Raw genomic sequence first — 23446 nt, 5'->3', positions numbered from 1 at the left:
GGAGGAGGCGGAACATGAAAGTTATGATCTGCCTGTAATTGGCGACTTTGTATTCTGATTAATTGAGCCACTGAAGGGGTTCTGTCATCTGGCCCTCTTTGTTTTGCTTTAATTATCGGGTTGAAGAAGGGATGAGATTACATTGTCATGGGTGGACTCATTTAAATGAATATAGTTTGAGGTTTCCCACAGTAGGCAAATGGCTTGCTCCAGCCTCGGTTTATGTTCTTGCCTTGGTCTGATTTTCTAAAAAGGCGTGGAGAAAGGCGATCGTCTCTCTCTGTGGCAAGGCTTTGGAGAGAGACAGATCTGACCTCCCTTCCTGCTTAATTCTGACCCTGGGCGAGTTATTTTAACCTTTCCGGTCCAGTCTCCAAGGGTACCCACACTAACTGACATTTAGAGCCTGTGTGTAATTGGAGCTCAGGTGTGTTAAGCAGTAGACGCTGCCTCTGTCATGATTATTCAATTTCCAAGGTTCTCAAAGTGTGGTCCCCGGTCCAGAAATCTGCAGAGCACCTGGGACCTTGTTAGAAAGGCAGATGCTGGGGCCCCAGACCTCCTGGCTCAGAAATTCTTTGAGTGGGTCCAGCTGTCTGTTTTATCAAACCCTTCAAGTGAACCTGGGGCACTCTTATTAAACATGATAACCTCATGATCAGTATATCCTCAACTTAAAGAGATCTCAAGTCCTTTTCATTTGGATTTCCCCCAAATCGTGGCTAGTCATTTATCTCCGTCATTATATTTTAAACAGAAAAGCTACTCTGATGCATTAGAATTTCTGATAAAATTCCTTTTTCATGAGTGTGCTGGTGAAGCAAGGTGTTAGTCTGATGCGTAGTTATTGTTCTGAAGGCGATCTCTAGCCCAAGAAGCCTTTTCCCCTTCTAAAGGGGTGGGCAGAGTACTGGAAGATTATTTGCAGAGTTTTGCATAGATGATTTTGGGTATGCACTATCAGGCAAACATCTTGAATTATCTTTAGGTACATCAGAGACAATGTTCAGGAAATGAGAGATGTATTTGTGGCTTTGTTTTCGTGGATTCTGCTTCATTGGTGGGCCAGGTTGTCTGAAGTTAGTGCTGAGGCACTAATTCTCTTTGCCTCTGAAGGGCGAGACAGAGGTGTGCAGTTTGGCTGCTGTTTTTTATTTAAGGTTTGCAGTTTAGGACTGAGGCTCCTTGTGAAATGCCTCCTTTGCTTTGCACTGTACTTCTGCCCAAGGCAGCAGGAGTCCAGTGACCCTGTCACTGACATACGGTGGCCACGTGTTGTGGTCCTGTCGTTGGCTCAGCAGTGACATGGCCTTGTGCTGCTGTGGCCCTGTGTGGGCTCTATTGCTTTGCATACAAAGCTGAGTGTTTAAGCTTTGTTTCTGGTCTAGAGTATGTTCCAATTTCCCACTTCCACTTCCCTGGAGAAAGAGCTAGGCAGTGAACGTGGCTTCTTATCTTTATGATCCTGGGCAAATCGTTTCATTTAGGTATTTGCTTCTCCATGTGTGATAGGATGATTGTGAGAGGGCTGGGCACCCAAAGGGTGTCAGGGTTTGTCAGCATCCTTATGACTCAGGGCCAGGGTCCATCACAGGAGTGGGGAGCCTGATCACCCTTCCCCATTGAATAATACATTCAAACGGTAAATCAAGGGCAGGCGACATCTGCAAGGTCACTCTTGGGGGAAACAAGGCATTGATAATGCTGCCATTGCAGGATAATCACTGGTTTTATTTGGGGTATCAAATTACAGTGCTTTGCCACATGCATATGTTGTTAAGAAAAACAAAACAAAACACAAACACATGAACACCACAGCTTTGTTCTCCTCCTGGTTCATCTAGTAAATATGTTGGCTATTTAAGCATCATTATCATAAATATGACTTTAAAATGGTTACCTGCCATGCCTTTGGGTTGATGTCGTGTATTTAACCGTTCTCCTAGTACTAGACAACTGATTTATCAGGAGGGCAAATGTTAAGTTTTTCAAAAACTCTGCAGATGGTTGTGATGTGTCGAGCTACTGTTATATCTTTACCTGACTTTTTCTCTTTTGCTTTGAAACTTATGCTGCAGTGAGCAGCTTCATGCATGGAATGCTTTTCATTTGAACTATTTCCTTAGGATAAATTCTTAGCTGTGGGAAGCCTTACCAAAAGGTTTGAATAATTTCATGCTCTTGAAACGCATTGCCCAGTTGCTTTCCAAGATGACTGTACCAATTTACTCTGTCATCAGTAATGTATGATTGCTCCAGTTTCCCAGAAGACTCATCAGCTTTTGATTTCATTAATTTTTTAAAAAATAAGCTAACATAACTGGTGCAGAATGACCCACCTTACTTAGAACTGCATTTGCATTTTATTTGGTTGCCGCTGAGGCTGAACATTTTTTCTGGATTGAAGGCTGTCATTTCACAGACTCTGAACCTTCTAGTCAGAAGGGATTTAGAGATTATTTATTTCCTTTTGTGTGCTTTGTTTTCATGTTCTTGCCCGTTTATCTTTTGCCAGATACTTATGACCAGCTCTCCACTGTGTTTTTCTCTTGGCCTCCCGCTTGGTTCGAGGAAACCAAAAGATCAGTTTGCCAGCCCTCAGCATAAGCGGCATTTTTTATGATCCATCAATTTGCAATTTAATGGTGGTGGAGTTTCCCCTCCCTAAGCTGACTTTGGGCAGGGTGCCATTGGATTGCTTTGAGACCCATGGGCAATTTACTGTTAAGCAGCCCTCGCCCTGCTTTGAGCCTCCAACAACCCTCATTATATATTACTCGGTGTGTAGTGGAGATCAGTGGGCAGCCGTTGGAAAGCGGGCTGGCTCTTCAGTCTGGTAATTAGATGAGGTGGAAGGAATATGAAAAGGTGGAGAGCTGAGCTTTTAGGAATCGTGAAGTCCAAAAACGTAAGTTCAGATGCTCAGAAGATCATATCTTCGGTTTAAGAGTTCGGTTCATTGCTGGCCTTTGAGATATTTGACCTGTTTAACTCTGTTAAAATATACATGTATCTGAATCTTGCGGGCTTCCCAGATGGCTCAACGGTAAAGAGTTCACCTGCAATGCAGGAGATGCAGGTTCGATGCCTAGGTCAGGGAGATCTGCTGGAGAAGGAAATGACAATCCATTCCAGTATACTTTCCTGGAAAATCCCATGGATAGAGAGGAGCCTGGCAGGCTACAGTCCATGGGGGTTGCAAAGAGTCAGACATGACAGAGCGACTAAGCAACAACAGCAACCTGACTCTTGTACTGAGATGTGATTTCTTATTGTAAACAGAGCCTTTTCCTAACACTGGTTAGGAATGGTTTATGTAGTTCCATGTTGGTCATTGAGTTTAGGATGTATGGGGATTCTGTTTTGGTTCTGTAAGGCATTCCTTTGAAAGTTCCAAATGTGGAAAGGGTATCCTGTGGTCAGTTTTGATGGGGAGGGTTCAGCGAGGAGCTGAATCAGGAGTCTTCTCCTGCTTCCCTGTTGGGTTAAGATGCATGATGCCAGCCTTGATGCTGGAAGCTGTAGGAAATTGTCCAGAAGCTTCATGTCATATGTGATTTTCAACATTTAATCTTAGTTTATTTACTAAATAAAGTTAAATTGCTCTGGTGGGTCTTGAAGGGCCTAGAGTTTGTTTATTGGTGTTACAGGGGAAAGGCAGCTTCTCTTTGGGTTTGAGGTCGTTCTTAAAAGATTGGGATGAGAGCACAGCACTTTGTAATAGTGCAGCTGTAGTTTACATATTAGCTTATGTGATTCTGATAAATCACTGAAGTAGATTGGTGATAAGAGACCTGGCGCTTAGCCATTGAAGTGACTTAACTCAGGACACTTAGTACTACTTTGCTGATATGCAAACCCAAGTTCTTGGATTATGAGGGCTGACTCATCACCATAAGCAAATCAGTGAGAAAGGAGTTGGCACTGATGAGAATAAAAGCTGGTTCTGGGGACTTCCCTGGTGGTCCAGTGGTTAGGAATCTGCTTGCCAGTGCAGGAGACAGAGGTCCGATCCCTGCTCTGGGAAGATCCCACGTGCTGCAGGGCAACTAAGCCATGAGTTGCAGCTACCAAAGCATGAGCACAGCAATGAAGACTCAGTGTAGCCAAAAATAAAATAACACATAATGCACTTTAAAAAAAGCTGGTTCTGAACAGACGCACTCCTGCTGCCTCGGTGGGTGCTTGCCGTCCCTGAGGCAAGGCCTGATGCTGGGGCCTTGACCAAGCTGGTAAGTTTTTGGGCGCAATGTTTCCATGCAAATCTGGTTTGGGTCTGGCTCTTGAATGCTGACTTAGTGTTGTTGCCTTACATGGTGTCAGAAATACAGACACAGGGTAAGTTTACTTATAAACAATATGTCTGTTAGCAGGTACCAAATACATCTTCAGTTTGGGTCAGGAAAATGATTTCTAGGTGGAAAACACAGTTAGCCTGCAGTTTTTTGTTTTTTGTTTTTTGTTTTTTCCTTCCATTGAAGTTGTCTGGTCTTTGGAAGAGGTAGAAAGAAGGCAGTCTGAAAAGGTTATGGGACTTTCTCAACACCTGCTTAAGCAGGGTCAACTATCCAGTCTAACCTGCTTGTAAACTCTGTGGTCAGGAATAGAAGCACAGGTAGAGAACACTACTACTCGTTAATTTGTGCTAAGTTCTTGTCAGAATATCCTTATGTTGAAGCAAGAGATGATGCTGGAGGATCGCTGTCAGTTGTCATCCAGACTGTTTGAAGGGCGGCAGTGGTGGTGATGTGTTAGACCTCCCAGAGCACTGTCAGGGAGATCAGATGCATCCTCACGCTGCCAGGAGCAGGGACTCTACAGCTGGCTCAGAGAATTGCAAGGTAAACCAGAGGTGAGGTTGGAAGCTAGTTTCCTGGCTCAAGGTCAAGCTCACTTGTCAGAGGATGGTTTTAAGATTAGGGATTAGAGACCTGGCAGAGGAAGGAGACAGCTGGGACAAGATCTTTCTCTGTTGTTCTTGTTTCTGTTTCTTTTCCAAACCGTTTATTTAGAATTCCCAGGACAAATGGTATGGCTTTTGATGTTTCTGCATCAGTTTGAGCTTTGATCTTTAACACTCGTCCTCCTGTTGCAGTCTTAGCTGCTCTAACCCAATTTATGTGGTCTGTGCTCTTAATCCGTACTTCTTTTATTTTCCTCTTAATATTAAAGGATTAATATTAAAGGTTTATGAGTTCGTTTCATTTAGACCAGGTCTTAACTGTCCCCTGACAGTGAAGTTCACTTCTACCTTGAAGCCACTCTGTGTAATAACATATATAATTATTAATTAAAGAGGAGATCATCTTTCCTTCTTAAACTAAAATAAATTCCATGTAGGTCAAGTAATTAAATGTAGAAAGTACAGCCGTAGCAGCACTAGAGGAAAATTAAGAATGGCTTCTTTAATTTGGGAGTGTTCTAATCCTCACCCAAAGGCCAGGAACATAGGAAGGCTATTCTTTAGTCCGACCATGTAAAAACGTAGTTATGTATAGCAAAAAACCCATACTAAGCAAGGTTGAAAGACAGGTGACAAGGTGGAAAGACCATGGAAAAGTTAGTATTTATCTTATAGGAGGAACTACTACAAAAAGACAAGGTTGAATAAATACCAAAGGAAAAATAAAGTGGGCCAATCAATATATGAAAAGATGTTTAACTTCAGGAAGAATCGGAGTAATGCAAATAAAAATGAGATCATTTTTTAATCTATTAGATGGATAAAGATTTTAAAAAGGTCAGTGAAACGCAGTATTGACACTGGGTGGGGGAGCAAGCACCATCATAGAGGGATAATATAAACTGGTAAGCTTCTCTGCTGGGCAGTTTATCAGCATGCATTACAGTTTAAAATATGCAGACACTTTGACCTAGCAATTTCACTTCTAGAGATTCCTTTTAGAGATCTAGGGAAAGGGTTATTTGATGTAGAGCGTGTAATTGTGGAATATTAGGTGAAAAATAAATATCCCCCGATGTTGGGAGTGTTCAGACACCTGACTGCTTGTGTAGTGGGATATATTGATGATGTTCTTACTTATATCTGTTTTTATGGAATGGAAGGGTGTCCATGACAGGTTTGAGTGGAAGGAACAAATTGCAGAAGAGCAGCATACCTCATGGGATCCGTTGATATCAAGGTGTCTCTCTCCACTCTGGGCTTGTGCACACACAGATAATGAGAGCCTGGGGGGTTGCTTCCCAGGATCACCACAGAATTATTGTGGTTGTCTCTGGGTGGCAGACTTAGTTCTTGTGTATTTCTGTGCAGTATACATCTGTGGATATGTACTCAGAGTGAGCAGATGTCATTTTTAACATAGGAAAACATGAAGAGAATTTTGGAGGCCGGGTAAGAACAGAATGCTGTTGGAATGTATGGCAGGTGGAAAGTGGGGAGCAAGGACCTCAGACCCCACAAAGGGCATCTCTGCCTCTTTATGTCTACCCAAACATACAGGGTAGAACCTTGTTGCAAAGGCAAGGGTAGCTGGCCCATACTTTCCAGGAGAGCCATGACCTTGTGTTCACTTGAGTGGGTGGCTGTGATCAAACGAGCTACGTGGGGCTGACCCAGTTTTGTGATTGCACCTGGTACAGCTGTGCCCTTTTTGCATATATGTATCTGTTAGCTCCACTTGTTCAAGCAAGGTCATGGGATTGTTCTCTATACCAGTGATTTCCCTTTCCAGTACATTTCTTCCAATGCACGGTCTGTAACCCTGTCTCAGTGGTGGTCAGGGAGAATTGAGTTGGATTGGCATAAATCCAATCCCATAAAAGGAAAGGCTTGTTGCTCAGTTAACTGGAATCATCTCAGAGGACAAAAGGCAGCTCTTTTTTATGTACTTGATTATACAGTTCCTGAGGTTTCTACTTTATCTCACTTATTCCATTCTGTCTTTCTCAAGGGCATGGGCTGTGCTCTTCTTATTTTTTTTCTCCCCATAGTCCTTTTCATTGCCTAGTTCAGTAATAGAGGTGGCATCAGTAAACATTGACACAGAAATGACGAAATATATACATAAGGTCAACCTGGGACTCTTCAGATGTCTTTCCCCCTCCACCCCCCAAAACAGAACTGTTCTTCAGAGTTAGAGGAAAGCAGGGCTCCTTTGCATTGCTGCAGGGTGTTGGAGAGGGGGTGGGCAGGGGGAGCGTTCCTAGTCTGGGAGCAGAGCACACTGTATTCCCTCCTTTGCCAACTTGTCCCTCTTCCAGAGGGACTCCTGTGCCCTTGGAGCTGAGCAGGGATTATTCCTCCTTGCTCTAGAATAGCCTGTGCCACAAACACTCAGGACACATTTTCTTAAACTCAGTGGAACCGTGGGCTCCTGGCATTTGATGCTGAGTTGTGGTAAAACTTGACAGATATCTAGAACCCCTTGTCTTGACTGTCTGGATTTGAGTCTGTTTCAGCGGTGTTTTCTAGGCTTGTTTGAAATTTTGAAACTTGGTGAAGGCTTACTAACATTAAAGTTCAATTTCAGTTGTGCAGGAGTTGAAACAAGTGGAAGGAGGTCTTCCACTCCCACTCTGGACCTCAACTTGAGAGCTAGTCTGCTTTGGCAGTGCTTCTGCTCTCCAGGGTTCTGACTTTGGTTTGAATGAACTTGCTTCATAAAAGTGCTCTGGTATGCCATAATTGAATAAGTGTACAGAAGGGTTTGGAATCACCAGGTTAAATGATTATATAGCCTCAAACTGCATAGATTTTCTGACTCAATTAAACTACCCATTATCTCTTATTTAAGTGACCAATAAAACGTGCGATTATGTCTTTCTTTGCAAGTGGGATTAATATCTACTGTTTATCTCAAGATAAATATTGCTAACATAGCCTGGGAAAGCACTTTTATGCCCTTAAGAGTGAGGCAGTAGAGGACTCCACTGTTGGGTATGAAGTTTTGTCTTCTGAACTGATTATGAAATACGCTAACCATTTATATGGTTTTGTCTTTATAGACTGAAATCGCCAAGAGATTGAATACGATTTGTGCACAAGTCATCCCATTTCTGTCTCAGGAAGTAAGTAAAACTGTTCAGCTGTTAAAGTGCAATTATGTTGCTTCTCTGTTTGCAAATTAGCTAGTTTTAAGATGTTAATTTTATCACGAGGAACAAGTGTGAGGAACATCTGTTACAGCTGAAGTGTGTAAACCCCCTGCTATTCCATCTCATAGATCTAAGGGCACACTGTGGAAGCAGTGACGATAGCTCAACCTTAAATTAATTCTTTTCTATGGAAAACTGCAAAATGACTATCAAGCATAAAGCTTTTCTTTTCTTCGAGGAGTAGTATAAGCTTGATCGCTTCTGATGATTAACGTGTCCTTTTACTGTTTCTTTTACTGCTTTTTAAAAATGGTTCCATCAGGGTTGACTTGATCATGGGAGCAGGTATTTCATTTGTCCTTGTACCTCAAGGCAGATTGATAATGCTGTCTGTGGAGGGAGCGGATGCCAATACTCGTAAGGTTAAGAGCATTCATGTTACATGTTCGTGTTACCTTGGCTTACAGAGTTATATCCATATATGAGCCATTTTATTGTTACAAAGTCATAGATAGGAGTTTAACCTTAATCTTTTGAGAGGGGAAAGCTCTTTGTGTGAGTAAACCTATGAAATTGACTCAAAACCAGTATATTTTAGTTTTGCCTTAAAGTTTACTTTTGGATACAAGCTAATAAATGTAAAACTGTGCTTTAAGTGTGTACAAGATGCGTATATCTTGAGACAGAGTGAAAAGCTTATGGGCCTTGGAGCTGGAATGCTGAGTGTCTGCTCTTATTGGCATCTACTGCTCCATGCTGGGTAGCACCATCCCTGCTATTACCATGGCAGCCTTTTCCAGCATAGCATTTACGGGATGTTACCATTTAGATTTGTTGGCCTTTTGAAGACTGTTGTTTTGTTAGACTTTATTAATTCGGAGTCTCTGCTATATATAGTCTCCTTTCTCCCAAAGAGACGTGCAACTTTGTTTTTATTTGTGAGTGGACCTGGGAGGTGTGTGGGCTATTTCCAGCCTGTGATCTCAGAGTGTGTGTGTGTGTGTGTGTATGTGTGTGTGTGTCTTTCCTTTCTCCTGTGGCGGGTAAAACATCTAAGGACTAAAGGAGGAAAGGAATTCCCAGAGTCCAGAACCAACTGGTGGGTTGAGATTTGTTGACCAGAGAAGAGATTGCAGGTTTAATGTTTAAAATTTGAGTATCCAAACTGCTACTGCTGCTAAGTCACTTCAGTGTATGACCCCAGAGATGGCAGCCCACCAGGCTTCCCCGTCCCTGGGACTCTCCAGGCAAGAACACTGGAGTGGGTTGCCATTTCCTTCTCCAATGCATGAAAATGAAAAGCGAAAGGGAAGTCGCTCAGTCGTGTCTGACTCTTCACGACCCCATGGACTGCAGCCTACCAAGCTGCTGCATCCATGGGATTCTCCAGGCAAAAGTACTGGAGTGGGATGCCATTGCCTTCTCCAAAGGGGTGTTTTAAATGGCTGTAAATTTCTCCTGCTCAAATTTATCATAGCAAACCCTTTCTGAGAATCAGGATGATCTTCCACATCCCATACTATTGACTTCTAAGGCTTCACATGACCATTTTTGATGTCTTTTTTTGCCTTTCTACCATTCTGAACCCCAAATTCCCATCAGAAGTTAACTGGTGCTGTTTAGAAAGATGGGCAGCACCACTGTTTTCCTTTCCCTGGTTGTCTGTGTTCTGTGAAATATGTGCTCCAGCAAGTTCACATTTAAACTCATATTACACCTCAGTCTGTACCATATGCAGCATTTGTCTTTTGGTTGGAAGGTACAGTGAAGTTCTTGGCTGCCTCACTAATACTTTTTCTTCTTGTTTTCAAAGCATCAACAGCAGGTGGCCCAGGCTGTTGAACGTGCCAAACAGGTGACCATGGCAGAGCTGAATGCCATCATCGGGGTACGTGGCCTACCAGGTCTACCTCCTACAGTGTGTATAACCAGCTTTCATTTCTTCTAAATTTGTGGGCTTAATCTATATCTAATCTGTATATAATATGAAGTTAACTTGACCTTTTGATAAGTGGGAGAGGGGGAGGCAGTTTCAGGTACGGGGAAGTGGTTTCAGGTACACTGAGGTGTGTAAGGGAAGAACACTTGGCATAAGGGAGGTAATAGCAACCTTTTTTAGGATGGGAACAAAATAAATCTTATTTTCAATGGAAAAATAAATATAGTTTATCCTGCTCCCTTAGGTTAAAACTTTAGGTAAAGGTTTTAAATACCTACTTTCCTTACTTCTGTCATATAACTTTAGATCCCAATTGGGGTCAAGACATCCCTTGGAATTATTTCATTTTGTTATCATTTGATTCTTTTGCCTTTTTTTCCCCAGGGTATTAGAACCTATGTATAACTGTTTTGATTTTCTTGTGGCTCTTTCATGAAGTTTTAAGTGGCACCCCAACGAAAAGAAAGCCCTCTTGCCGTTGAAGAAGTGATAATTGTCTGCCCTGGTGCCCTCTAGCCTTTCACGAGGTTTCTGCTCTTCTGGGTTGAGTTCAGTTAGTGCTCCTTGCTGGCAACTGGTTGTCAATCACAAGTCATTTGCTCTGCATTAATGAGCCCGGTGAACCGTGGGGTCCATCTCCTGCATGAGTTCATTCCCCACCCCCTGACCACGCCCCCTTCCTTCCCCTCAACTGCAGGATCCAGGACGGTTCTCATGTTTTCTGCCCTTCCAGACTAGGCGAGAGAAGTAGCTGAAACAAGGGACCGTCCTTTCTGATTTTATTCATACGTGAGTGCCTTGAGCGGATTCAAATCACTCATTTATCAATTTATGTTAATTGCTTGTGAGAAGATGCCCTGCTGGTCTTTATAGTTCCCTCAGACACTTTGTAATGATAATTAGACATGCTGCTGTACGGATTAAGAGTGCCATAGTGCAGTGACGGCCACAGACAATGGAACCAGTTAATCCATCAGGGTTTAAAATTACATCCCAACTGGAGATGGAGAAAAACATAAGAGCCAAGGAGGATTAAAGAATGAGCCTCAGCTTGAAAACTCTCCTTTCATCAGTTTCTCAATTGCAGATCTGCAGTCGGGTTGCCTGTGGTAAGCTATTGGCAGTCAATTAGGTGAAATAAACTGGGAGGGTGACCTTCATTTCCTTTTAATAGCTTTTTCCTCCCTGAAATGGGGAGCTTCAGTGGATTTTCAGCTTAAATTTTATTCAAGCTGCTTTATTACACTTGACAGCTTAGCTCTGCATAAACAATTCTCCCTCCTCCCCTTCACCCCAGATCCGGGCTCTGCATCTCTCCCCCTTCGTATCACGTTTTTGACTGTTACTTAGTGGGCTCTCTAATCACATTCAACAAAAAACACAATTACATCTGCATTTGTCTGCTGCCTTCTGTACCCTTTTCTTGTGTAATGAATTGCTTTATTTCAGAGATCAAATCAAATATTCACTGGTACTTTTGCATGTACTGTGTTTGATTAGCAAAGACTAATAGCAAATTGTACTTGTAGCTCGAGCGCAGAATTTTTTAACCCAAATGAATGAGGATGGAAAAGCCTGTTTTGATTAAAGGAAAACATATGCAAAGCAGTTCTCAAGTACCCAGTTCAACTTTGTGGAACATGTTTGTTTTCTGATAGGCTCTAAATTTTTACATATCATTTCTTCATGGTAAAACTTTGTACTCTTTATGTCCTCAAAGCCACTGCCCAATTGTACCCATTAGAAAGGAGGAAATTGTGTTAACCAGATGTTTATAGGTAATACTCATTTCACGTTGAATCAGAAAATAAAAATAACAGGTTGTTTTGCAAGGGCAGATGAATCGCTAATTTTATGAGTGGCTTTAGTCCAGGAAACATGTTGTTGAGATTATAAAGGCAGATTAGCTCTGATAGCTAGCAACAATAACCCAAATCAGTGAATTGGGCCCAGCACAAGACTTAACGCCAATTGTGAGTCTTCAGCATATTGGCATGTGCAGCTTTTATAATTGTAATGTTTGGATCAGTATATTAATTTATGTCGGCAGGCTCTTTTAAAGTTTGTAGTGATCAATAATTATCCTACACCATAAGTTTCATGCTCTGGCATATGCTTGATTTTTGCTTGAAAGGAATTGTGCGCATCCTGGAAAATCGAAGTAGCATAAAATTGGGTTGACAATTCAGTGGACCTTTGCACCCCTTCATTGAACATGCAGTGTGTCAACCTTTCTCCCCAGAGGGGAGGAGGCTCTGGGAGGCTGTCTGTTCCTACAAGCAGCAGCTGCGCGCAGAGTAAATGCAGCCTGGTTTGATAGCAGCTGTCAGTATTGTTCAGGGACCGACTTAGGGTAAAGAACAATGGCAGAGGCCACGGTCTTCGTCTGCATCGACTTTCAGGCTAAGAAAAGAAATAGTAATTTAACGGTTTAGACATCTATTACAAGTGTGAAAGATCATGAAAGAGTACCCTTTAAAATGCAGATGAACCAAAAATTTCTCATCCCCTTTAAGGTACAATCAAGCAGCTTACTGCTTGCTTAACAGGGCTAAAGATTTCTCTTTAGCAAACCTGGAAAAAGTTATATCTTCCTAAGGACACCAGGCTTCTAAGTGAGATTAGCTGTGTCCTGGGACTGTGGATGCTCTTTTAGTAGGAAGAGAGAGGTTCTATTATTTTTTTTCCCATTTTTGTGAAGTGAATTAATGATACCTGTTTTGCACTGGCATAGAACACTTAGTTCTCATATCTGATGGGAAATACAGAATTTTAAATCTTTTCCACTGCAGCACCTGCCTTCAACTTACATAGATTACTGGTATTTAAGAAAGATAAACTTCTTAGATATTTGAGATATTTTTGGTTATACTTTTTAAAAATAGCTTTGATGGTAAATTTGATAATCGGCAGAATAATAACTGCAACCCTAGATTTTGAATTTTTTTTAAGCTCTCTTGCTATTAAACATATGTTCTTGTAACAATAAAAAGTAATAATGCAGAGATCCTAATAGGCACAGGGTTTATTCAGTTTGACACAAGCTGACTTGTACTTTAGAAAACAAGTTCATTGTGGGAAGGGAACTTACTTGAACCTTGATTTCCGCCCCCCCCCTCCCCAAACATTGGGATAAACAACACAATTTAATCAGCATTCCTCAAATATTTTTTTAAAATTTGGAATGCTATTAAAAATGCTCAAAATGAAATAGTTTGTTGACTTAATGTAACATTTTATTTGTGGAATAGCTAATGGCTACCTGAAGGAAAAGAAAATTGACCAAAGACCTCTTAAGTTCATTACTCCCCATTGTAGTATTTGGGTAGTTGGAAACTTAGAACTCTCCTTTACCTGCTCTGACACTAAGTAATTGATTCTAAACTGAGATTAGGATTACAAATAATTAGTGTTGTCTTTTAACTGGATTTATTATATCATATATAATTGGTTTTATATCATATAAAATTAATATGTCATACAAATACAGATATGGCTATGTACATACCTGTACACACATGGATTTTTAAAATTTGATGTGTAATTTACACGTGAAATGCACAGTGTACAGACTGACCCCTGGCACAGGCACACACCCTTTGGGCCACACTCTCTCTCAGGGTACAGATTGTCCCCACCACCATAGAAAGTCCCCTTGTCGTCTTGTCAGTCAAGATTTCCCACTCCCTGAAGAAACATGGTTTCTTTTTGATTAAAGAGTGAAAGAATAATTAGCAGAGGGCAATTTCTTTTTTAAAGAAAACAATTGCATAGTTTACCTATTTCTAACCAAATACCTGCTGCCTAACTTCTCAGTGTTTCATTTATGCTCATTTTCTAAGACCATTTACATCATGTTCTAGAACTAACACCCAAAAAAGATATCCTTTTCATTATAGGGGACTGGAATGCAAAAGTAGGAAGTCAAGAACACCTAGAGTAACAGGCAAATTTGGCCTTGGAGTACAGAATGAAGCAGGGCAAAGGCTAATAGAGTTCTGCCAAGATAACGTACTGGTCATAGCAAACACCCTCTTCCAACAACACAAGAGAAGACTCTACACATGGAAATCACCAGATGGTCAACACCAAAATCAGGTTGATTATATTCTTTGCAGCCAAAGACAGAGAAGTTCTATATGATGAGCAAAAACATGACTGGGAGCTGACTGTGGCTCAGATCATAAACTCTTTATTGCCAAATTCAGACTTAAATTGAAGAAAGTCAGGAAGACCACTAGACCATTCAAGTATGATCTAAATCAAATCCCTTATGATTATACAGTGGAAGTGAGAAATAGATTTAAGGGACTAGATCTGATAGATAGAGTACCTGATGAACTATGGACGGAGGTTCGTGACATTGTGCAGGAGACAGGAATCAAGACCATCCCCAAGAAAAAGAAATGCAAAAAAGCAAAATGGCTGTATGAGGAGGCCTTACAAATAGCTGTGAAAAGAAGAGAAGCAAAAAGCAAAGGAGAAAAGGAAAGATAGATCCATTTGAATACAGAGTTCCAAAGAAGAGCAAGGTGAGATAAGAAAGCCTTCCTCAGTGATCAATGCAAAGAAATAGAATAAAGAAAATAGAGATCTCTTCAAGAAAATTAGAGATACCAAGGGAACATTTCATGCAAAAGTGAAGTCGCTTAGTCGTGTCCAACTCTTTGCGACCCTGTGGACTGTAGCCTACCAGGCTCCTCCAAGATGGGCTCAATAAAGGACAGAAATGGTGTGGACCTAACAAGCAGAAGATATTAAGAAGAAGTGGCAAGAATACACAGACTGTACAAAAAAGATCTTCATGACCCAGATAATCACGATGATGTGATCATTCACACTCACTTAGAGCCAGACATCCTAGAATGTGAAGTCAAGTGGGCCTTAGGAAGCATCGCTATGAACAAAGTTAGTGGAGGTGATGGAATTCCAGTTGAGCTATTTCAAATCCCAACAGATGATGCTGTGAAAATGTTGCACTCAATATGCAAGCACATTTGGAAAATTCAGCAGTGGCCACAGGACTGGAAAAGGTCCGTTTTCATTTTAATCCCTAAGAAAGGCAACGCCAAAGAATGCTCAAACTACTGCACAGTTGCACTCATCTCATATACTAGTAAGGTAAGGTAAGTCACTTCAGTCGTGTCCGACTCTGTGTGACCCCAATAGATGGCAGCCCACCAGGCTCCCCCATCCCTGGGATTCTCCAGGCAAGAACACTGGAGTGGGTTGCCATTTCCTTCTCCAGTGCATGAAAGTGAAAAGTGAAAGTGAAGTCGCTCAGTCGTGTCCGACTCCTAGCGACCCCATGGACTGCAGCCTACGAGGCTTCTCCGTCCATGGGATTTTCCAGGCAAGAGTACTGGAGTGGGGTGCCATTGCCTTCTCCGCATATACTAGTAAAGTACTGCTCAAAATTTTCCAAGCCAAGCTTCAGCAATACGTGAACTGTGAACTTCCAGATGTTCTTGCTAGTTTTAGAAAAGGCAGAAGAACCAGAGATCAAATTGCCAACGTCTGCTGGATCATCGAAAAAGCAAGAGAGTTCCAGAAAAACATTATTTCTGCTTCATTGACTATGCCAAAGCCTTTGTGTGGATCACAATAAACTGTGGAAGATTCTGAAGGAGATGGGAATACCAGACCACCTGACCTGCCTCTTGAGAAACCTGTATGCAGATCAGGAAGCAACAGTTAGAACTGGACATGAAACAACAGACTGGTTCCAATAGGAAAAGGAGTACGTCAAGGCTGTGTATTGTCACCCTGCATATTTAACTTAAATGCAGAGTACATCATGAGAAATGCTGGGCTGGAGGAATCACAAGCTGGAATCAAGATTGCCGGGAGAAATATCAATAACCTCAGATATGCAGATGACACCACTCTTATGGCAGAAAGTGAAGAAGAACTAAAGAGCCTCTTGATGAAAGTGAAAGAGGAGAGTGAAAAGTTGGCTTAAAGCTCAACATTCAGAAAACTAAGATCATGGCATCTGGTCCCATCACTTAATGGCAAATAGAAGGGGAGACAGTGGAAACAGTGACAGACTTTATTTTTGGGGGCTCCAAAATCACTGCAGATGGTGACTGCAGCCATGAAATTAAAAGACGCTTACTCCTTAGAAGGAAAGTTATGACCACTGTAGACAGCATATTAATAAGCAGAGACATTACTTTGTCAACAAAGGTCCGTCTAGTCAAGGCTATGGTTTTTCCAGTGGTCATGTATGGTTGTGAGAGTTGGACTGTGGAGAAAGCTGAGCGCTCAAGAATTGATGCTTTTGAACTGTGGTGTTGGAGAAGACTCTTGAGAGTCCTTTGGACTGCAAGGAGATCCAACCAGTCCATCCTAAAGGAGATCAGTGCTGGGTTTTCATTGGAAGGACTGATGTTGAAGCTAAAACTCCAATACTTTGGCCACCTGATGTGAAGAGCTGACTCATTGGAAAAGACCCTGATGCTGGCAAAGATTGAGGGCAGGAGGAGAAGGGGACGACAGAGGATGAGATGGTTGGATGGCATCACTGACTCAATGGACCTGGGTTTGGGTGGACTCCGGGAGTTGGTGATGGACAGGGAGGCCTGGCATGCTGTGGTTCATGGAGTCACAAAGAGTCAGACATGACTGAGTGACTGAACTGAACTGAACCTTGGAGAACATGGTGCCCGTGTTGGTACCCGTGTTACCTGGTCCTAGGATAAGACTGGACTTTTTTGGGACACTTGGCACTATTATGCTTTGTGACCTCGTACAGCCAGTTTAGCTCCATCAGCGTCCATCTTCAGGTGGACAATGCCATTTACCTTGTATGGCTTTTGTAGAGGGTAAGACTGACCAGCAGCCTTTGCCTGACATGTGGGTGAACTGACTGCCCTGAACTGCAGTTTTGCCTGCCTGGTTTCTCTCAGTGCCTGTAGCACATCTCTGGGTCCAGTTGACCAAGCTTCTTCAAAGGGTGATTACTCCAGGCAGTGGGTCACCTCCTCTTTTGTCTTTTCTGGTGGTTACCTGGATATTGTTATTTGAGATTAGACCCAGCCAGATGCTCTGCTTCTGCCATTAAGTCGTGTGCTTGAATGAGTTTTAATAAGGACACAGCAGTGTAGAAGCATTGCCATTTAACTTTTGGTGAACAAACTTAAAATTCAGAACCGAGGGAAAAGTTAACTTTGGGGAACAGATGGAGAGAAGTTTGAGAAGCAAAAGTGTGAGGATCAGGCACTTTTGGCTTCCTTACTCAGCATAAAGCGTGAGGGACCAGTTCTTTTGTTGGCACTGAGAAGTGGCAGGGATCCTTGAGATGGAATTAGAAGGAAGGCAGAATTAGAAGAGATGCCTAGATGACCAATTCCCCTACCACAAAATGCCAGATTTCTGATAGCTGCCTCTGTGCTGATTGTTGGACATAAGAAAATGTAAACAATTTTCCATAGCAGTATATGAAGGTCAGGAACTCAAGGAAATTTGGAGTTAATATAAGCAAACTTGTTTATCCTTACTCATTTATTTGGATGTGATCTAACTTACTTTCCCCAAATATAACTTCTGTCAAGGTCTGTGGGGCTCTGGTTTGGGGCTCTAGTTTTGGTCAGGTGTGTATTCTTGTTTCATAGGCAAATTTATAATTCTCTATACTTTAAAACAACTTAGTGTGAAATAAAAGAAGCCTAGGGTGGTTTGTGGTATCTGACTACGTGTGTTTGTGTAGGTGATGGCTGTGAATACAGACTTCTGATGTATCAGTAGAAGGAGCCTTTCTGTCCTGAAGAGATTGAGTTGTAGACCTAAAGGACTCCCCATTGTTGCATGAGATGATTGGTTTAAGGATTAGCAAGAATGTTGGATTATTTTTCTCCTCCGGCTGTAGCTGTCAGCCATCTATAGGATTGTAGTGTGTGAAGTTTAAGAGGATGAGGTTAGCCTCTTATTCTTATGAGTATGCAGTTAATCCCTGGAAAGCCCATCAGTAACCCAGCTGTAAGTTTCTTTATAAAACAAAATCACCCTAGGAGAATAATGCATAGCCTGCTACCACAGGAAGTAACTAAAATGACAACAAACATGGATCTTCCAGCTCTACCAGCTTCTATTTAGTGACTTACCTGCCACTTAAATTCCAATAGTTCAGCCCGTTTATTAATTTTCCAAAGGGATGGAGCAATACAGCCGAGAAGTCTTCTCTGCATCTGACTTTTTTTTTTTTTTTTTTTTTAAACCTAGAGTACAGCTAGGTATCTAACAAATGCAGGGCTTGGCTTCAGTGTCTGAGTTCCTCTGAATAGGCAGTGTGCTTTTAATTTATTAGGAAACTTGCTGAAGCGTTGTTTACTTGTTCATGTCCCCATATATTTTCATATGATTTTTATTTGGATTTATTAGAAGGCATTATAATATTTTCCCTCTTTTCAGGGGAAGAACTCTTCAGAATAGAAAGTAGAACATCTCATTTTAATTATTAGATCTATGCAGGTTTTTTTAATTGATGGGTGATTTATGTACCATATCATTCACCCTGCTTTTTTTTTTTTTCAAAGAACTTTTTAAAATGTGGACCATTTTTAAAGTCTCTACGGAATTTTTCACAATATTGATTCTATTTTATGTTTCTTTGGTTTTCTGGCTGTGACACATGTGGACTTTCAGCTCCCCAACTAGGGTTTGAACCTGCACCCCCCTGCATTAGAAGGCAAAGTCTTAACCACTGGATTGCCAGGGAAGTCCCTCACTCACCCTTTTAAAAGCACAGTGTTTTTAATATATTTACAAACATGTATAACTATCACTAATATGTAATTCTTGAACATTTTCATCACTCCAAAAATAAACCCATATTCATTAGCAGTCAAGACCCCCCTTCTCCATCCCTTCAACTCCCTGGCAATGCTTAATCTTTCTATCTCTTATGGATTTTTCTGTTCTGAATATTTCCTGTAAATGGAATCACATAATACGTTCCTTTGTCTGGCTTGTTTCACTTGGCATAATGTTTTCAAGATTTTTGAGTCCTTTTTTTGATGAAAAATATTCTATTACATCAGTATACTGCATTTGTTATCTGTCCAGTCACTTGCTGGTCATTTAATTGTTTCTGCATTTTGGCTATTATAAATAATGCTGCTGTAAATATTTGTATGAGGATGAGATGGTTGCATGGCATCACTGATTCAATGGACATGAGTTTGAGTAAATTCTGGGAGCTGGTGATGAGAGGGAGGGCTGGCGTGCTGCAGTCCACGGGGTCGCAAAGAGTCAGACATGACTGAGAGACTGAACTGAAACATTTGTATAAAAATTTTTCTTTGGGCATGTTTTCTTTTATCTGGTATTTATATCTAGGAATGGAGTCTCTGGGTCATATGGTAATTCCATCTAACTTTTTAAACAGCCCAGTGGCTGTAGCATTTTACATTCCCCCCCTAGCAGTGGGTGAGAATTCCAGTTTCTCTGCTTCTTCTCCAACACTTGGTATTGTCCATTGTTGGATTCTAGTCCTCCTAGTGGGTGTGACATGCTGTCTGATTTGTAGTTTTGATTTATATTTCTCTGATGGCTGGTTATGGTGAGCATCTTTATATTGAAACCTTATCTGGTTTTAGAAGTGGATCTACTTAAGTGCCCATGACTTGTAAAAACTCACTCTAGTTTAGGTCTTTAAGTCATGATGGAAACAGGTACCCAGGGCAGGTAGAATGAGTAAGTCAGGGTGATGATGCAGAACAGGTTGGCCTGTGCAGGTTAGCCGAAATACAGAAACAGAAAAGAAGAGTTTCGATCCTTTTCAGAATTTTAGGCCTTCATCTGGGTGCCTGCCTACATGTAGGTCAGCAGTTTTGTTTCTGTGTGCTCCTGCATCAAAATGGGGCCTTTCGGTGGATTTATTTATTTACTTACTTTTTATTGTCTTCAAGTGGCTTGTGAATTCTTGGCCCCAGCAAGCAGTTCCTGCCTGTTTATCACCCCTGCCCCTCTTCACACGAGAGGCCATCCACATAATGGGAGGTTTCCAGATAACTCCCAGAGTAGTGTCCTTGATGTTTCTGCTGCCACACAGCTCTTCCCCACTTCTCCCACTTATTTATCGTAGCATACCAATTTTCTTTTTATGCACTCTCCCAAGATAAGAACTGAGCGTTTTAAAGAACAGAGTAATAGCAGAAAATCAAGGAAGAGTGATTTGGAGAAAACTGTCAATAAATGCTACTTTTCACTCTCCCCCTCCCCACCTTTAAAAGTGTTTAAATACCAAGTGCTATAAATGCCACGTACTGTCACACTTTTAGCATTGGAGATGCTGTTTTGGGGCATGGTTTTAGTTCTGGTTGGGTTCAGTTTGTGGTTTGTGTGACACAGTTTTCCCAAAGGTTGTAAAGTGGGTTAAATTTCAGAAATTCAAATTGATTCAGTGGTTGGTGATGAGGAACTTATTAACATCTAGTGGGGATGAGGGGGATATTGGTCTTCATTTTTCTGGTTTCCTTTCTACCTGTATAGGCAGCTTTGTGGTGATAAATCTTGTGCTATACCTGTTTTAGAAACAAAAATGTAAAAACCACCTCACTATTACATTAAAGCTCTGAATGTAAACAGCAAAGTCAATTTCATTATAGCAACATAATTGACCTGGGCTGCACTAGGTAAAATGTGAATTAAAATTCTAAATGCATGGCTGTTGTTTGATATGGATGAGGTTATTTTATTCCTTGTGGGTTTTCAGTATCATTAACTCAGGGTTTGGTGTTTGTTTTCTTCATCTCATTCCCAGCCTATTCAAATTGTTTGGGTAAGAATGAGTGCATTTATCTCCTCATGCCCCAAACTAAACCTTTCCCTAATCATCTCTGTGGCATCAGAACAGTCCGTAAAAGTTCCCAGTGTAGCTCTTTCTCCAAATTGTTTTGTAAAATGTGAAGTTTCTGTTTGTTTTAAATTGTTACTGGAGTCAGCATAAGCAGCTGCTCATTTTGGGGGGTCGTGACAAGGTACTTGATGGAGAAAGGACAGTGAAGAGTTGAATGCTGAAAAGTACTTTTGGGTTTTAAACAATTTGGCAAATCCTTTGGCATATAAGAACATGGATTCTAACATAATGGTACAGAATTCTAGCTTAGATCTAGACCAGAATTTCTCTGTTTCAGTGTTACTGACATTTTAGGCTTGTGAATTCTCTGTGATGAGGGCTGTTCTGTGCATTGTACTGTGCATTGTACGGCGTTGAACGGCATCCCCGGCCTCTACCTACTGGACGCCAGTAGCACTTCTCCTCCTCTCTCCCTCCCAGCTGTGACAACCATAAATGTCTCTAGATGTTGCCAAATGTCCCTGGGATGGGGGAAAAGGCTGTCAAAATTGCTTTGTTTGAGAACCACCTGTTTAGATTGATACATATTGCCTCAACCACCACTGTTCATCAAAAATGCCTTTTCTGATAGCTTTGTAAACTGTTTTGCTTGTGTGTTCTGTGGTTATAAATCTATAGCCAATCACTTAAAAAAAAAGTTTACTAATTAGTGCAAGCTAATGAATGGGTAGAAGGTTGAATTTTTCCAGCCTTGCTGTCATGTTGAGAAACATTTTAGTTTCCCCAATGATTTGGGCAGGTTTGGGTCTATGGAGGACTGATGCATGTAAATTCCCTTAATTGGCAGAGCCATTGGGTGTTTTGAGGTGTTGCTGGCTGTATAGTAGTGTCTTTTGTTCTAACACATATTTTTGAGTAGCATTCATGTTTTTTTTCTTTTAGTGAAGGTGATGGGTATTAGGCTGTCTCAGGTAAACTGTGGGGAGAAAAAAAAAAAAACACAAAACAACATGTTCTTTCAAGAACACATGGGACAGGTCAGCTGCTCTTTTGGAGTCAGCTGTTTTAATCTCCTGGATGTGGGCCCTCTATTCATTTCCATGAATATTTTATCTTACAGACAACACTTCTTATTTATTAAGCGTCTTCTGAGAGAAGCCAGAACTATCTCTGTTTCAGCTTGATTCTTCCTTATCAGCTTCCTTGGAAGAGAACTAGAGTGAAAGATGTTTTCATTTCTCATATGTAGGGTGTTGGGAAGTGGAGACTGGAGAGATGGCACTTGTGAGTTGTAAATCTCAGAACAAATTCCCATCTGTCACTGCTGCCGAGGCTGCATTGTGGAGATCGTTTTATTTCCCAGTAAACATCCGACAGTGAAGTGGATTGTCTCTGGGTGTACAGTGTTGCGTGCCCTCAGGAGTATCTCCTTACCTGGGAAGGGAGAAATGTGAAGTCATCAGTGGAGAAAGAGCTTGTCTTCTTCCTTCCGCTGCTTGGGAACCCTGGGTCTGTCACTGACTCCTTATGAACATGCCTGGGCTGCTGGGGTCACAGGAGAGATGCTGTTGAAGGGAATGAAAGGTTTTCAATCATCATTCTGGCTGAGAACCCATGGCAAGCCACTCTTTCATCTGTGAAATGGGAGCCATGATTCCCACCCTCCCTCCCTCTGGTATGTTCTAAGCTGAGGCCAGATAAGGAAGCTGGAATTATGATCTAGGAGCTCTGCATGGCAGGATAAAGAAGTAGAATGTGAGGCAGCAGTGTTCATGTTTCCTGGGTCTGCAGCATCTTCAGTAGCTGTGATTCATCCTGTTGCTATCTACTTAAGTATTCCTTTCATTTTGTGAGAGAGTTATGCTTTTTTATAAAAGGTGGAAGAAGGCACTTTCAAGATGGCCAAGCTCAGAATGGAAGAACCTCATTGCCTCTAATAATAGACTGTCTTCATGGGCCTGAAACTCTATAGCAGGGTAGAGGTGGGGGTTACCTATGGCCAGTGTAAGCTGTTGGAGAGCTCTGTTGAGAGCCATTTGCCTAAATGTTGGGTTTAACCTTTCAGGTCTGCTTCACAGCTGAGGCAAAGCCCCTTTATTTTGTAAGCTTAGTCTTCTTTTTAGTAATGAGAATGCTTTCCAGTTCATCTTTCTAAAAACCAACTTGGCTTTGGCAGAAAATTCCCTTCCTTCTAGCGTCTTCAAATGTCACCTGAGACTGCCTTAACTCTGACATAAAATCCCACGTCTGGAGTCATTTTTTTGGTAACTCCATTTGGGGGGGGAATTTTAGGGGGGTAACTGGGAGGGGCGGGGTGCAGGGAAGGGTGATAGGGTTGTATCCTCCACCCTGTAGTTAAAGTCCTTCCCCTCTGCTTAGCCTCGCTCATCTTCTTTTAATCAGTGCTGCTCTTAATTACCCCACTGCACCCACTTCTGTATGCATCACTGCCTTCCCCTCGCAGCAGCCGGACATAGCTCTCACTCTCCGAGTAATGATAGTAATCGCTGGTAGGGCAGACCTGTTCCTCATCCTTCTCTGAGCACATTTCTTATGGCAGGTGTCTAGTTCCTAATTAAGTGCTAATGAGCATGCCTAGTGGACCGTGATGCCTCTGCCAGCTTCTTCAGTTTTATGTCCTGCTATTG

General features: G+C 41.7%; 1 protein-coding gene and 1 long non-coding RNA gene across 10 annotated transcripts in view; one reads left to right on the top strand and one right to left on the bottom strand.

Annotated features, from left to right (window-relative positions):
* LOC129650193 (transducin-like enhancer protein 1) overlaps nt 1–23446 on the top strand; it is a 93477-nt gene that overhangs the window by 21631 nt on the left and 48400 nt on the right. For 6 of the 9 annotated variants that reach the window (XM_055578416.1, XM_055578412.1, XM_055578415.1 and 3 more), the window contains 2 exons: nt 7969–8031; nt 9872–9976. In XM_055578416.1, the coding sequence (XP_055434391.1) occupies nt 7969–8031; nt 9872–9976 (168 nt within the window). Of the gene's footprint in view, nt 1–3667; nt 4233–7968; nt 8032–9871; nt 9977–23446 lie in introns of those variants that run through there. The other 3 variants (XM_055578414.1, XM_055578413.1, XM_055578417.1) reach the window with 2 other exon arrangements.
* Nucleotides 20391–22910, bottom strand: LOC129650194 (uncharacterized). Its single transcript, XR_008713679.1, has 3 exons — nt 22792–22910; nt 22233–22363; nt 20391–20523 (listed from the first exon to the last, which is right to left on the bottom strand). It is a non-coding gene; the product is annotated as an uncharacterized LOC129650194 (long non-coding RNA).

The sequence above is a fragment of the Bubalus kerabau genome, chromosome 4 (assembly GCF_029407905.1).
Source record: "Bubalus kerabau isolate K-KA32 ecotype Philippines breed swamp buffalo chromosome 4, PCC_UOA_SB_1v2, whole genome shotgun sequence".
NCBI classification, from domain to species: domain Eukaryota; kingdom Metazoa; phylum Chordata; class Mammalia; order Artiodactyla; family Bovidae; genus Bubalus; species Bubalus kerabau.
This window is presented reverse-complemented; position numbering and strand designations above follow the sequence as displayed.